This window comes from Orbicella franksi, chromosome 6 (assembly GCF_964199315.1).
Source record: "Orbicella franksi chromosome 6, jaOrbFran1.1, whole genome shotgun sequence".
Taxonomy (NCBI): Eukaryota; Metazoa; Cnidaria; class Anthozoa; order Scleractinia; family Merulinidae; genus Orbicella; species Orbicella franksi.
In genome coordinates, this window is record NC_138150.1 from 21199063 (window position 1) to 21215901 (window position 16839).

Consider the following 16839-nt stretch of genomic DNA (forward strand, 5'->3'; position numbering starts at 1 on the left):
GGCAGGGATCAAATGCCACTGGTTTGTTTCAAATACAGTTCTGTCCCAGAGAAGTCGCGTTATTCTCTTAGTCATTCTCCTAAGTTCCCCAGGTCATAAATAACAGCGGGTGTTTGGCACACTAGCCTGTATGAGGCACTGTTAGTTTCTCATGGTTATGTACTCACGACTATTAAGCTTACCTCGTACCAGTGAACATACGACGTCAACACAGATGATAAAACAGCAAGGACTTTAACTCTGACACTAGTGCGAATTTCGTATCTGATAAAGAAAACAGTGACAAAGTAAATGGAGTAGCAGTAGTTCGTAAAGTGTGATCTTCCAGGCGAAGGTTGTTGTTTCTGAACACTTGTCACGTATAGATGCTAGCTTTTTTTTTTACGATAACTTACATGTACAGGGTTTTTTTAACGAGAGAATTCAAACATAGTCACAAATAAATCATAATTGTTGTAACACCACTGTACCTAAAGTACTTTTCCATCAAATTGTGAAGGTTCGTAAGCCATCCCACTTGCGCAGGATGAACTGTCTGAGCCTTGAACGAAACTAAAATATGAAGAGATTTTTCCTGGAAAAAATAAAAATGTGTTGTTAATTGGTGTATAACTGGACTAAAGATTCTGACAGCAACGACACACTGAACGCAACGATGAAATGATAATCTAACGTTCGTTAGTAGCCACTCAGCTGTGCTCTCTTGAAAATCCGCGAATATGATTGGTTCTCTCCCCGCTTTCTATTTAACAATTAGATTATGAGCTCGAGATTTCTATCGCGTGATAGTCTATCTATTCTGTGATAGGTAGTGAGTAACGTAGCAGTGTGCCCTTGTTAACAAAATCACGGCCGCTTCTTGACGTTTTCAAAGTGTCTGTGAAGAGCATTTAGATAAAGTTTTGAACGACTAGCAGATTTATTCTAAAACAATTAGATTATTCGCTCTCGATTTCTGTGCGTGATAGCTGACTCGGGCTGCGCCCTTGTCAACTACCACGTGTTATAGTTCACCACTAAATTTTGTCCGATTCTTATTGGTTTAAATTGATCACGTGGTGCGATAGTGTTCGTCCACGGAGAGACACTGTCAGCCCATAGTGCCCGTCCGCGGAAAATACCCGGATGGATAGTACTCGTCCGTGAAAAATTTTCTGTAAACAAGCGTGTTTGTAGAAAATAAGGAATTGAAATTGTATGAACTGAGTGTTTGTCGGTTTTCTTTTTCAAATTTTACATCTGACTGTCATGTCTTTCATCTAAAAATGTTGCAAATAATACAATATGATTCTTGAATTGGCGCACGGAAGAAAATTTAGTGGTGAACAATAAAGACAATAGAGTGTTTATCTCTCGGAACTATCGGTCTTATGGTTGCCCCTTGGAAATTTGATGTTCTTTAAACTAGCAAATTTGCCCTCGAAGCTTCGCTTCTCGGGCAAATATTTGTTTTAAGAACATCAAATTTCCGGGGGACAACTATCAGCCGACAGTTCCTCGACAGAAACACTCTATTGTTTAAATAGAAATCTCGAGTTCATAATCTAATTGTTTAAAAGAAAACTCCTGATCGTAGTCTAATTGTTAAATAGGATATCCTTTAAGTAGGAATGGGTAGGTGTTAATTCTTTCCAGGAACTTCTAAACTTTAGGTCAGAAAATTACGCTAATTCGCCTACAGACTAGTTATATTTTAAGTTCATATTGTATTATGACATAAATAACATCATCAGTTAACTATAACCAAGTCTATCTTTTCTTCCAGGTCTAAGACCCTATGGTCAAGTAAGACAAGTCAAGTAATTTTCAGTTTTCAAATACTTGGTTAGCTATGGACTGTTCCAAGCTCTCAGTAAGTGGGAATGGTCAAAAAAGCGGGCGGGCGACGAGCGTGGTCTGGGAGGGAAAAACAGAAGGCGGAGGACCCCGCTGGTCGCCCCGCTCGTCGTCCCCACTGACCGAGAGACTGGAACAGGCTAGGCTTGCTGGTTCTTAGTGTGTTGGTCAAGTTGTTTGAATTTGCAGAGCTCCTTACTGGTCGCATACTGGCGGTCTTCTCTACCATACCAAAGAACCTTTCTTCTGGGCCATTGAACTTTCCGGACTCGTAAAGATCCTCTATACTGGTCAACAGCGTGTGAAGATTTTCTATCAACGCATTATCTCCTGGGCTATACTCCTAAGATCAGCAGAAAATAAACTGTCTTTAAAAAATTTATTTTACGAAATATTTAAAAAAAATTGCTGTTATAAAATGGCTTAAAGACGTCAGTGGACCAAAAAATTCTGGACTTCTCATTATATCAATGAGATTGCACGATTCACTTCATCTTCGATTGTGACAGCTCACAGAACGGACAGATACAGTAAGAACAGACTTTCTCTCACTTTTCTAATACTTTAAAGAAACAACAGAAGTCATACCCTCCGGAGAATCACTAATATCATTCCATACCTCAATCTGCTGTAGCAGAGCTTCAGTGATGTCCAACACTGCATCCCAAGCCACAACATGAAGTTCATGGCCATACTTCTTAACCAGCCTTTGTAACGACAGTGTCACTTCTAAGGCCACTAAACTGTGATGACATGACAGAGCCTAGAGAAAAACAATAACGTATGATAGTGATCTTTATGGGATTGCAGTAATCACCTTGCTCCTTAATCGTTTTACCTTTATCAACTAGTTTAGCCTAAATTTCTTCGTTTGTAATCCGTGTCAGTCTTCTCCATCCTTAACCATCCTTGTTCCTCTATGGTTTATTATTATCTCTTAGCTATTTTCTATCTTAGCAACCTACTATTTTCAGGTTTCTTTCAAGTTAAAGGTAATTTTGCACATGGCCAAAATAACACAAAATACCGTGACTGAGCTCCTTTAACAGACGTTGTTTCGCATTATAAAACACTTTTACCTGCATGCAAACAGGGAGAGGTTTCTTTTAGAAACCTCACAAACATAAGGAAATAAATCAATCATGTTACGCATGCTCGATCGCATTTGTTATGTAGACATTTTGCTTCAGGCATCATACATGTAGCAATGATAAGTCACTGCATTTTACAGTCTTTGTTTTATAAAACTGTTGAGGTTGGATCAGGCCATGCAATCACAATGACACACATCATAAACAGTGACTGCCACAGAATCACTGAATCCTGTTGACTTTTAGAAGCCTCACCTGTAGCATAGAAGGCAAAACAGTTGAATTGGAATACTTGAGGTTTGTTACCCTCTGCGAGCCCCACAAACACATTCCAATGAAAAACACAGAACCTCGCAACAACATCACATCTGAGCCATGGTCACTGTACATTGACAAAAAGGAAAGAACGCTGCATTGAACGAAACAATGTTGTACATTCTAGGCCTATATTGTTTTCAAGTTAATGTGGATAAACAAGACCACGTAGAAAATGTCTTTTACAATAGAAAACTAAAACCAACTTCTCTGTTGACTTTAATGCATGCTGCATCACAGATATAGATAAGCATTTGGTTCTGGAATGTCATGTAACTTGATAACTGAAGTAATCAAAGTCCTGGCTTCAAAGGTAAACCTACATGTTACAACTACCACAGAATCTTGTATTTTCTCGGTTAAAACATTCACTCTTCGCTATACCTTTCTTGCAAGGTTCCTTTGTTCTGAGAATTAGACTTTGTTTTCTTCTCGCAAGAATTGCATGGGAGCGATATGCTTAGCTGTGATTGGCTGTTATTTTCTTTAACTAGCATAGTGGGCATTCAATACGTACAGAGATTCCAATGCACGTTAAGGGTGTGTAGCTAGGTACTACTCACTGTACGTAATACTTACCTTAAATAATTATTATTAATATTATAATGAGCAATGAGATCTTCAACTCTACCTGTCCTCCATAATACTGCACATGGTGTAAACTCCACTATGTCCTAGGTGAGTCCCAAGCAAATTTCGCATAATCTAACATCCAAAACAAATTCTTAAGCTTAGTTTTAAAATACAAGGTATAGAGCGGTTTTTCGATTGAGTGTCAAAAGTAATCAGGCAATTACCTTAGTTTTAGTTTTAGTTTTTCTACGGTTTGCTATTGTCGGGCTGAGTAGCCTAATTGGTGAGTGATTGGTTTGGTTTTGGTTTTACAACAATCAATTGAAAACTGCTCAAAAATAATGCGAATTTATTACGAATTATAATAAAACTGACAAAAGTTCAAATGAGGCCTGAAACTACTGTCAAACCTCCCGTAAGCGACCACCCAAAATTGTCAAGCCTATGTGGTCGCTTACTGGAGGTGGTCGCTTACGAGAGCTTAGAACTGCATATTGGGTCAAAATGTTGCTTATTAGCATATGGTAATTTTAGTACATTTAGGTTGTCTCTTTTAAGACTGGTAGAGTACAGTGTATGTGCATTTTCTCTTTAAAGTTTTAAAGTTTTATTCTGTGAAAAATCTATTTCGAGAAAAATGGGGTACTACCCAGGAATGCAATAATGTAACAACTCCTTATTATCCAATTTTCGCTCTATTATCTGTCAAGTGGTCACTTACGGAAGGTTAAAAATAAAAGATAATTTCAAATGTTCAGCTCTATAACTGGTCGCGGTCGCTTACGAGAGGTAGTCGCTTACAAGAGGTTCCAAATATAGTGATTTGACTGGGAAACTTTTGGTATTTTGGAAAACTGGTTGCTGAGGAGAGGTGGTCGCTTACGAAAGATGGTCGCAGCTGGAGGTTCCACTGTACTGTAAAATTGATTGATGTTAAAATCTTGTATTAATGACAGTACAACATATATTTGAATCCAATTCAGGTCAAATTTAATTTGCTTGGGGAAATTCTTGTTATAGCCGATATGTCTTAACTCTAAGTGGATAGTGTGAATGCATAATATAAGGTGACAATCACTTAACCCTTGATATGTATTTTAACTGAATTTTTAACAGTGTTCAGCCATTATCTGCTTGTTTGTTTGTTGCTGTTGTTTTTTTTTCTTAACTACATTCAGCTTATACAGTCAGTGGAAGGCATGCAATATCAAAGGTTCAACCATAGCTCAATGTGAGACTTGGAAAACTGTAAACACCAGAAATATTTATGGACTGTTATTGTGTAGCAAGGAAAAAGCCAATTAGGCATGAGAAAACTAAACAGCAAAGAGCAACGGTTACTAGTTTGTTTTGAGGTTTCCTCTCGTATCCTGAACTTTATTGTGATTAGTCAGTACCATATTGTTCTGTCAGAATCAAATTAAAGTGTTCACGGTTTTCTGAGTCCCAAAGTTATACGACATGCAAACCCCAATTACCTTCCAGCTGTGTTGGCAGAATTTCTCAATGTTCACGGCTCTACAAGCAGTGGCTATGAACTCAAACAAGGCATTAGATGGCAGACAGCAGTAACGCACAACAGCATCCAACAGGCTCAAGCAGAGCTAAAGAATACAAAATAATATCAAGTAGCACAGTCATTATATCAAACAGCTTTTTAAAATATTTTGGAGTTTACCAATGCCTTCAGAATGCTACTAATATTTTAATGGTAAGGTTTATGTTTTAATGGATAAGGGACCGTTCATTTTTTATGAGGGAGGGAGGGCTTTAAAAATTGCATGACCCCCCCTCAGCTTACCAATTTTTTCACATCCCCCCCCCCCCTTATAGCGGTCATTTTTTGGGATGACCCCCCCCAAAAAAAAATTGAACAAACAATATTTAGATTTCAACTTTTTTTAATATTTCTCTATTATGCCCCTACTTCACGTTTTTTGCTCACTGTGAAGACAATATTTACAATCCCTATACTACAGAGAGCTGTTGTTTGAAAAACATATCAAAAGAAAGAGATGTCAATTTCGGATCTCCTAGTTATGGCTCGCCCTGAGCGTGTGGCATTTGGCCTCTCATTGGCATCTCCCTCATCTGAATTGATGAATGCCCACAGTTTTAATGTAGAGCAGATCAAATGTATAGAAGCTAAGTTGACGAAGGTCAAGCAGGACACGGAAGCACTAGAAAATAAGAGCAATTATAACAGCATATTCAAGGGCATACTCAAACAGCACATCAACAAAAGGAGAAGGAAAAAAGAGAACCGCAGAAAGTCAAATGAGAGAAAGAGGAAGCGGACTGAAAACAACGTCCAACGAGTTTATGGAATCTGTGTTGGAAACCCGCTAGGAAATGATCTTCCACAATGCCTTGTGTACCCTCCTAGAACGGCCGTCCCGGAAGAGTGTATTAAAGTTGAGGATGTTGCCACGTCGTTATTTAGAAGAGATGGGCCATACATCGCACAGCTCTTGGAAGGGAATTATTTCACCAATGCTGCAAGAAGCAGAATCACCACCAACCTTGAGCAGGAAGTCAGAGATTATGTTTACACCTTCATATACCCTGAAGAGTACACTCTGACGGAAAGCATTGCTGCTTCTTGCAGCATCGGTGAAAGAGACTCCCATAGCAGCACAAGCGGCGACGAAGAACTGGACGACAGCGAAGATGAAGATGAGTGCCAGTGAAAGTTGCATTCGAAAATAACAGTGTTAAATACTTCTTTTCAGTAGCTACAAATGCTTTTTGTCGCCAAACGTTTTTTTAAAGCAGAAGGAAAGTTTGTAATAAATTTGTATCCTGCCTTCTATGTTTATTCTATAGCAATTTTTTTGATATTCAAACATTATGCCATTTTAAAGTTTTACTAAAATATTTCACGTGACCCCCCCTTTTTCCCTTATTTTTTTGGGATGGCCCCTCCTCGAAAGCCATTTCTTTTCGCATGCCCCCCCCCCAAATCCCACCAGCCCCCCCTACCTGACAAAAAATGAACGGTCCCTAAAATGTATAAAAAAAATAACATTTAAACAATGCAGAATATTTTCAGTTGGAATTCCAATTTCTTACAGTTCTACCGATAAGACAGTACGACTTAAACAAGTTCAGATAATCGTGTTTGTAATTTTTACCTCAACATTTTCATCTTCCTTAGTTGTTCTTGAAAGACGGCAAGTTTCTCTGAAAAGAATTAATGATGTCATTAATATTTTATTAGTGGTCACTTATCTGTATCTGAAGGACACCTTGTCTAGATCCAAGTCTTGTTTTGGCAGATCGTGATCATGAAAGTTACAACCCAGTCAACTTGGGATTTTAGATAAGTGCTTTCTTTCCCTTTTTTCACAAATAATCAGGGTTGCATGATCTAATGCTGAAATAAAAGTATCGATCAGCTTGTGGATAAACATAGCACATTTAGTTTCACATGCCGTATTTATTCACTTATAAGGCGCACTCGGTTATAAGACGCACCCTAAACTTTCGAAGACGATTGTGACAAGTAAGCAAAAGGTAATTATAACATATTATATTAATCACATTTTCATTTCCTATTAAACCATGCCAATTGATTTGAGATTTTAAATATTAAATATATTTCCTTTTTTCACAAAATACTCAAAGTTGTACAAAGTAGAGCTGAAATGAAAGCATTGCTCAGCTTGTGGATAAACATATCACATTTAATTACCCTTCCTGATCAGTTGACAAAGTGAGATTATTTCTCAAGCAGTGTGTGTTGAGTGGCAAATAACACGAAGCACCAGTTCCACTTACTTAACAATGCCTGACACAACGTCCTCATCAAGAAAGCTGGAGTTGTAGTGAATCACATTACTCAGGAGAGGCATGAAAACATCCATTCTGTAATTTCAGAACCCCAAGCAATTAGACAATGGACTAGAAGTTAAGTTACATGACTGTACAAGAGAATCATCATGCATTAATACCTTTAAAAGAGGCTTGTTTAAAGTACAAAATGGCACTAATGGTTAGTCTAGATATACACACAGCACTCAGGTTACTAAGCCTAAATAGCACTGACTTGATAGTGGCTAGCTCTCAATAACTGTATGGGTTAATCATATCCCTCATTGTTAAGTGCCATTTCATCATTTTGCCATTTCATGTTTTAAACACACTCCTTTAAAAGTTGTTACTCTATGTAAGCAATTACATGACTAAGTTAATTAGTTCAGAGGGCTAATAACTAAAATCGACCAATAAGATTGCTCCATTGCCAGTCCAATGTTCTTTAAGTATTGGACCGTGCACTATCCCAAATGATCCTGCACAATCACCCTTGAAGATTTTCTCAAATGGTAGTTTTGTGTTCTGTTTCTGAAGGAATTCGCATCCACATTAAAGATTCCTTTGTTCTCTTTTTTTCCAACTCTTCCTTTTTTTTGTTTAATACCAGACCTGACTATATGCCTAGTTGGCTCAAATTGCACAAGTTTGCAATGTTTTACCAGCTTGCTTGGGACTGTGCTGGAGGAATATAGGCCCTTGGTCTTTTTTGTACCAAGCTTGCTGAGCCCAGTCCATACTGTCAAGACCTCACACCAGTATTGTCCCAGTACAGACCTTGCATACATGTATTTACTCAAACGTACATACATGCATACATTACAGGTAGGAAAAGGAAAATGCAAGCTTTGACAAAAACTCTGAACAGCAAGCCAAGCCCATTGTCATGCTAACAAATAAGTTTCTTATCATACAATTCTTTCTGTATTTTATTAACTTTTCATACAATGATTATAATTACCTGTATATCACAGAGCCTAAAGCAATGATCAACTAATAAAAATTGCATACAATTAACTTTACAAAGTATAGGAACTGACCTTTCTTTCAGCATAACTTCAGGCATCCATGACAATAGGAATGGACCTGTGAAAATTCATATCATAAAAAATGTACTTGTCTAGTAATTTATGAACATCAGTTTAGACAATACTTTACATAATATATTTAATATAATATAATAACTGTATATTTCTGGTCTTCTGTTTTTAATTACAAAGCAAGATTACATGTATCAGCACACTTCATTCTGGGTTTTATGGTAGATTTGGAGGATCCATTAAGATACATCAAACCTTCAAATGAAACCTTTAGAAACAGGATCTACTAAATTGTAATAAAAGCTTTTTATTATTTATCATCAAAGGGCACTATCATGATCATGGTTCAAAATGTTTGTGCTTGACTAACACATCCACAGCACAATGTATGTACCATCAGTGTAACAGTTCTGCAAATTGAACCAAGGTCAGACAGGTGTGGATAAGAATAATTATAATAACTAGTAGTAATCAAAGATTATGAGTGCGTTCTACACCAGCGATATAATTTAAATTGCTGTCTGTTGTTGAAATCGTTACCTTTGTGAAGAGCTGAAGTTTTAATGTGACTAAATATAATTTAGGTAAAGTTAGACTCAAACCAATGCAGTCAGCAGTTTCCCCTTTTACAGTACGTGACTTACGGGGCAGCCCTTAGGAGATTTGCAGGGCTGTTGTGTCACATTGCATTGCAAATACTGTGCTGCCAGCTGATCATTGCAGATCATTTGCTTTGTATTTTGGCGAATCTTTGCGGATTCTCACCCTGTCCCATCCCTCCCTCTTGGTTGCTGGTCTCTAGGTAAGTATGGGTCTGGTAAGTTGTTTCCACTGATTCATTCAGTGTGACGGTGCCAGTTAGCGGCTGCTTTCAGGGGTGTTCCTGCTTCCAGGGTTGCCATGGATACCTCCCCTTCCGCTTACAGCCTCTGCTCCCTGCTAACCTTTCAGGCACCAGTTCCCAAGCTCATCTATTTGTGATGAGTGTAACAGACAGATATGACATAATGACAAAGTCCACTAATTTTCTGTGGATTATTTGTTTCCTTGCTTTATTGTTAGGAAGTTATGATCTGATATCCTTTGATAACATGTTGTGTGAAGGCTCCAGTTTCAGTAAGTCACAAGTTTAATAGAACATTTGCCCTCAAAATTCATGCTAACACCTCATTTCCACTTTTACTGGTAATTTTTAAGCATAAAGGTTGATTTTTAAAAGTATACTTATGTTACATGTAGTATTCTAAGCTGGAAGCACAAAATTTGTTAGCTGATATTTAATATCAGCTAACATTTGCACTAGCATGCTAGTTTATTGGTGGTTTTATCGTAAACAAACTCTGTGCGACTGGCACCTGATTCAATTATTTCCACTGATGAATAAAATTAATCAGCATTTACATAGCTGTTCATTAGTTCTGGCTTACTCTTATAGATCTTGGCTTTAGAGTACTTTTCCATTGATTCAAATTTGACCTTTGTTGGATACTGAACTATTTGTGGCCACTTTAACTAATTAATAAAAGTCAACAAATGTAATCACAATATAGCCAATGAAATATAGCTGTTCACACAGTTAACATCCCAAAGCCAAGGCGATTCAAAATCGTGTTCCTGAACAGAACATTAAATAATTGTTACCCCACTTATGTAACAAAAGCACATCATCTCGCATCCTTACCAAACAGGCCATGCACGGTCTAGAATCAAAACTACTACAAACAAGCCATTGCAAACGACCAAAAAAGCAAATCGTCTTGTATACGCTTGCTTTGTGATGATGTAATTTGTTTTCACCCGGCCAAAAACAATCTCACTCCAGTCTGCATTGAGACTGCATACCCTTCTTTGTCAAATGCAATCAGAGTGAAAAACCAGTTCAAAGAGAACTCCAAAATGTTGAACAAAATGAAAGAAACCACAATTAAACTCATCAACAATAGATGAGCTTGGGGAAGGTGCCTGGAAAGATAGTGGAGCCTCGAGCACAAGAGCCAAGTGCGTAGGGTAACCACAACAACCCTGTGCACAAGAGCCAAGTTGTAGGGCAACCATGACAACCCTGTGAGCGGCAACCACCAGGCACCGTCACACTGCAAAAACAGTGGAACCATGATACTTACCTCATACTTACCAGAGAGGGAGGGAGGGCAGGGAGCTAAATCACCAAGCACAGTCGAAACGGCACAAATGCACGTGAGAATGAGTTGACCTCAAAAGCCACACTGTAAAACCACATGACCCCCAGCAGACTCCACACCACTGCGCTTGTCCAAAACAGGGGAAGGCTGCTGACCAGCATTGTTTTGCGTTTAACTTAGCTTAAATTACATTTAACCACATAAGAGAACAAGAATGATGTATGCAGATGGACACGAAAGGTACAGCACATGGTTTGGCGATGATGTCATTCATTTTCGCCCCTGCTGCAGGGCAGCCAAATCGATGTTGCAAGATCCTACCAACCTCGACCCACCATCTCATAAAACCTCGCTCAAGTCTGCATTAGGACTGGCATTCTCCAAACGTAATTATTTTAATTATTATCACAGTATACATGTAATGTATGCCTGCAGAAGGTGCAATGTTAAAAGAAAGCTGAGTAGTTATAATTCTTTTTATATGATCAATGCTCATTGTTTTATTTTAATACTTTACTTGCCTTTCTAGAACTGAGTTTTCCAACAGATGGCTTTGTATAGTTCAGCAAACTTGATTTAAACATTCCAATTTTTGGGATTACATTGTACAGCTGTACTACACAATCACACTTTCAGAACACCATTATTAATATTAATTTTAATTACCAATAATTGGTACAGTTATAATTTTAATATAAGAATATTAATATTATTATTTATTAATAATAACATTCTTATCATAGTAAGAATTAATGATTAACAACAAATTTATCATTTGTTACTTGCCTGTCATTTCCTCAAAATATGAGATGTCTTTTCCATTATCACTCAGAGCCTTCAACAATTCCAATCTAAACAAATTAAATGGATTCACAATTCAAGATTTCAAGATTCCACTCTTGAAATATTTAATTTAATTATAATAATCAATTAATTTACCTTTTTCACAAAAACTGCTGAGATCTTTAAGGGAACAATATTATTTGCAATTTAATGTTAAGTAACATAATTTATTAATAATTATTTATACCACAGTTGAAACCACAGACAACAAAGCAGAGAAAGTTATTGCAAGGTACATATATTGTACATATTTTATATAAAGCATGATTAATGTATATCTGCTAGGGTTTTGCTTTTACCAATACTAATCATTTAAAACTAAAAGACTCCCACCTGGGTGTGATGTCTTCAGGAATCCTGTGATTTGCTACAACAGAAAAGAAATGAGCCCTTAAAATCCCAAGTCTGTTGAACTGCAAAAACAAAGAAAATTATAATCACGATAACGTTTTTATAAATTTATACTGTCAACAAGGTGGTTATGAATTCAATGACACAAAGCATTTAATTTAATATGAGAATGGGACACCAATTTTCATCTGGTTTAGGTGTAAGAACGGGTATAATGAGATAAATGAGAGAGACACATTTAGTAAAATGTGTTTACTTAGGCACACTTTGGAGAATTTTGATACCCAAACTTATCTTGTAGGACATTTATAATATATAAAAAAACAAAATAATGTGCACAGCATTTTAATTTATTTATACAGTCATGTAACTATCATGGCACATTCAAAAGTAATTTAAAGGAGCTCAGTCACGGTGTTTTGCCCCTTTTTTTGGCCATGTACAAAATCTCCTTTAAATGGAAGGAAACCTGAAAATAATAGTTTACTAAGATAGAAAAACATCAAAGAGATAATCATAAACCATAAAGGAACAAGGATGGCGAAGATTGACATGGATTGCAAATGACAAATTTGAAAAATTTAGGCTAAACTTTTCAAAATGTGCAAACTGAGACTGACCTCCTTTAATGACGACCAGTTATATTACCTGTACTGAGATCATCACTGTTAGAAACTGAAGAGTGACATGCCTTGCCTCCATAGGATTGTGTGGACTGAGCAGGTCATCAACTGCAGCCCATGCTGCTTCAACAGCATGCTGAACATAAAAATAAGCACTACTCAGAATCCCTTGTCTTATAAGATGACATTAAGGATGGTCCCTACTTTTGTTAGTGCGCACAAGTTCTGCGCATCACGCAAGGCATGGTTTAAGTGCCACGTGCACGCTGGGTTGACATGACGCAATCAACTACGCTACCAAGTACACAACTAAATTGAAAGCAAAATTTTCCGACTGTGACCTAATCTCGTGACCAAATCAAGTTTAATGAACCTGTACTTAAACCTGGAACACCAGAACAGCAGCATATCGCTAACCACTAACTGTTAACGTCTTCCAGCTGAAAAACTAGCTGTTATCTGTCGAAAATTATACTGAAATCCAACTGTAAACATTTACCTGCAGATGGCGTAGTGTGCGCGCAAAACAAGTGCGAGATACGCAAATGTTTTACTTACTGGGGAGGTGACAAAAAAAAATGTAACAGGCACCATAAAAAGTTTAAAAAAGGATCAATAACTTTAAAAAACACGTGGTTACCTCTATATTTTATGTTATGAAATGGAATTGGCAAGACTATTCAGCAGGTGATTAGTTCCTAGTTGTGAGCAAAAGATATTTAGACTGTATTTTAGCTGAAACAGAGGAAGGCTGTCAGAGACGCTGAAAGTGCTGTTGCAACGATTTTGTTATTAAAAACATACCAAAAATGGTTTTTATGTTACCATTTACCATGTAGTTTTCAGATCTTTATAAATGTGTTTGCTTTTCTGTATGTAAAGGCGAATTCTAAAGAAAGCTGTGAAGAAATATCCTCTCCTTCTATTTTCAGAAAAATGCTGATGTCAGCATTTTTCTTGAGATTCAAGGCTAATTATCTCGAAAAAATGCGCGGCTACCCTCTTTTTTCTTTGTGGATTCCAATAGCCCTTGCAAAGATCAGAAAAGGCACCCTTTTCATATACTTTTCATTGAAAAATATACCCCTTTCACTTACTTAAGAACATCTCATCTATTTTTCTAAACCCTTAACATGAAGTTAATGATGCATAGATGATACAGCCGTAAGGTGCATCTGTTTGGAATATTTTCCTTAAAGTCCCTTTTAAATACCTGAATGACAGATCAGATTTCCCTACCCTTTCATACACCTCAACTTGTAAAATCCCATGTACCCTTTCTGTGTGTATATATGTATGTATGTATATATATATATATACTTCAAGCCTGAAAGAGGTACTTCTCTTGGGTGGAGCCTGCCAATATAGGCGATTATAGGGAGTACCCTGGAGGGGGGGGGGGATTCCAATAATCGCAAGGCCTATTGAATGCCGGCTGATGGTAGAAAGGGGATTGTACATTGTACTTGCAATGTCTCCCAAATGAAAAAGATCAGAAGTGGGGTCAAGACTCATACCATGGTCCTCCAGGGCTGGCATTTGAGACTAACAACACTAACACTAAATTCCATAAAATAACAACATTAAGGCAACACCCTGGAAGTATATGAAGACCTTTTCAAAGTCTTTGTATTGAATAATGTAATGAACCATGCACAAAACTACAAAACTTTCTTAGGTCAAGCATGGTAAACAGAAGCTTTGAGCCAGTCTGGCAGCTCAATGAGCTCTTTTCAATTTATATGTTTTTGCATCAGTTAAAATTTAGCAACAAGCAAAGGAGTATTGTATATACAGTAATTCAAACACTTCCACTGAGCAGGTGGCCACTCGTTATACTTACTACATCTTCCACACGCCTACTGGCCAGCAAGTCACAAAGTTCCTTTAAAACCCTCACACGGTTTGACAAAGGACTTTCCTTCCCTATTTCCTATAATAAAGAAAACAACCATTTAGATTATTTACAATGAGCATTAGAATCTAAATTTTATGACAAACATCCAAAAACATATTATCGACATTAAATGACTGGGTCATCAAATCTAACTGGCTTAATCTTGGCCCAATTTTGGTTGATTGGAGGCACTTGCTGATATTAATCAAGTTCCTATTGTTCAATCAGCAGTTGGTTTTAAAACTGTTTTAGGAGATGACAAGAGGCACTTTGGGTGCAAGGGTTGAACCAAGCCCTTCATTTCAAAAGCATGTTGCATACTGGCATATATAAGATCACAGTTTACAGTCTTGCCATACTATCATCAAGGCCGCAATGCTTGGTGTAAGCTGGCATGCATGTAGAGAACCTACTTTGGTGTTTTACTCAAAAATCTGTGATCATGTCATATTGTCTTTCTGAGATGAAAGTTTAGGTTTCCTCAATAGATCATCAGTAAATTGTTGTATAGTACAAGCTCAAATTTGAATGAAATAAAAGAAGATGAGTAAACATCTGGCGACTATAATATTTTGAAGATCTTGCCATACAAGTGATGTGGGATGTAATTATATGGGATATTGGCCATGACTGTTTGTCAAGACAGCTGGAAATTCGACATTCAAGTTCTTTTCTTTGCATGAGTCTTTAGACAAAGATATCATGATCAGTCTATGTCCATAAACATGTAAAAAGAGAATGAGGCTAAAATCCAGCCAAAGAGAACAAGCTTGATCAGTAAAGGATTAATTTAGTTTAATGAAGTTCTACTTACTCAGAATGAGGTCTCTTCAGCAAAATCTCAAACTGAGACCTTGCCGTATCGACCAAGCAATAGCAAGATTAATGCTGCAAGGCCGAGGTTTGAGATTTTCTCGTAAAAACTGAACACTCAAGGTTAATAAGTTGCTTATTAGATGGCTTTTTGCTTTGTTTTTGCAGACCTGCAATTGGCCTGTGGGCATTACGGGAGAATAATGCCCTGGAATCAGAGCATGCAAGCCAATCAGAGTGCACATTATATCGGCTACAAACACAGGCCATGTAATAAATACATGGAGCAAAAGAAACACCATTTTCGTACATGACCAGTGGTTAATTCTAAGCAGGCAGGATACCCAATGCTCAATCAGGCAGCCTGCTCACTTACACTGTAGCGAGCCATAATAAATGGAAGTGATCCCTGTAATTTAGACATCCCTGGAGATTGCAGATTCAGGGTCAAACATGCAACTGTATGTTGCAACCCCAGGAGGGAGACACCATTATGAAAAGGTAAAAACTGATTGTTGGAAAATTTGAATTAAACCCTTAAAGGAGACCAATTTGGGCATGGCTGGAGCTTTATTTGACCCCCAAATAGCCTGTGAACAGGCTTCCAGTGAGGGTGGGAAAAAAAAATTGGCGAGCCGAGGAGTGCAAAAAAAATTTGCAAGCAGGATGGGGCAGGGGAGCTTGTAAACTTTGCTTTTGATCTGCCAGTCTGCCAAGGTGATTAGCCTGTTACAAATCAGTCAAGAAGGTAATTTATTAGACTTGCCAAAATTTATGTTTTTCATGTCTTTCAATCAGTAGACACGGTAACAAATGCACAGTTCTAGCTAAGAAAATAGTCTCCCAGCTAAGATTTTCATTGAGCCAGTCACCATTTTTCGCAAGAGACCTGGAAAAAAATTTCCGTTCCCAATCTTTTGCAACACCTTGAATGCTGAGCTACCAAGCTTCGTGGTTACAAGATTGCAAACACAGTACACAGAAAGATAACACACTAAACAAGTGCTCAAAACAATCTTCCACTTCATTATTACTTTACTCATTATAGTGGCACTGATACACAGGATAGGCAGGAATTTATTCCAAACTTTTCATTTCTAAGATGGTACAACAATGGTTCAGGTGTGGAATGATTGCACGTACATAACCTAAAAACTGTTTGCTGTCCTTTACCAAGTGATCGTCCGCCAAAATCCAGCTGGCGATCACCTCTTTCTGAGCGGGCACTCAGTGAAAACAAAATTTAATTCTTTCCAAGACCAGTCAATAGAATGCCAAAAATATCATGCTTCTGAGCCAGTTTCCAGGTATAGGTTCTGCTCGAGTTTCAAACCAGAGATAAGGATAAAATGTTGTAAAGAATTTGTCAAAGCTGCATGGAATTCCACGCATATTGCACACAGATGCCATCTTTCTTGGTCTCGGCAAACAATTATGCAGGGTCGTACCATTCAATCAGGGGCTAGATTGTAGAATACTGAGCCAATTATTTGGATCTCATTG

General features: G+C 37.5%; 1 protein-coding gene across 1 annotated transcript in view; it reads right to left on the reverse strand.

The window, feature by feature from the left end:
* The window catches only part of LOC145489883 (tuberin-like), a 37773-nt gene that overhangs the window by 20228 nt on the left and 706 nt on the right, over positions 1 to 16839 (reverse strand). The window contains exons 2-15 of the mRNA XM_081468954.1: positions 14470 to 14559; positions 12652 to 12762; positions 11986 to 12065; positions 11596 to 11660; positions 8669 to 8714; positions 7596 to 7682; positions 6950 to 6998; positions 5294 to 5419; positions 3874 to 3947; positions 3183 to 3309; positions 2456 to 2599; positions 2036 to 2179; positions 471 to 574; positions 183 to 264 (exon numbers count right to left, since the gene is read on the reverse strand). Of these exons, the coding sequence (XP_081325080.1) occupies positions 183 to 264; positions 471 to 574; positions 2036 to 2179; positions 2456 to 2599; positions 3183 to 3309; positions 3874 to 3947; positions 5294 to 5419; positions 6950 to 6998; positions 7596 to 7682; positions 8669 to 8714; positions 11596 to 11660; positions 11986 to 12065; positions 12652 to 12762; positions 14470 to 14559 (1329 nt within the window). The remainder of the gene's footprint in view (positions 1 to 182; positions 265 to 470; positions 575 to 2035; positions 2180 to 2455; positions 2600 to 3182; positions 3310 to 3873; positions 3948 to 5293; positions 5420 to 6949; positions 6999 to 7595; positions 7683 to 8668; positions 8715 to 11595; positions 11661 to 11985; positions 12066 to 12651; positions 12763 to 14469; positions 14560 to 16839) is intronic.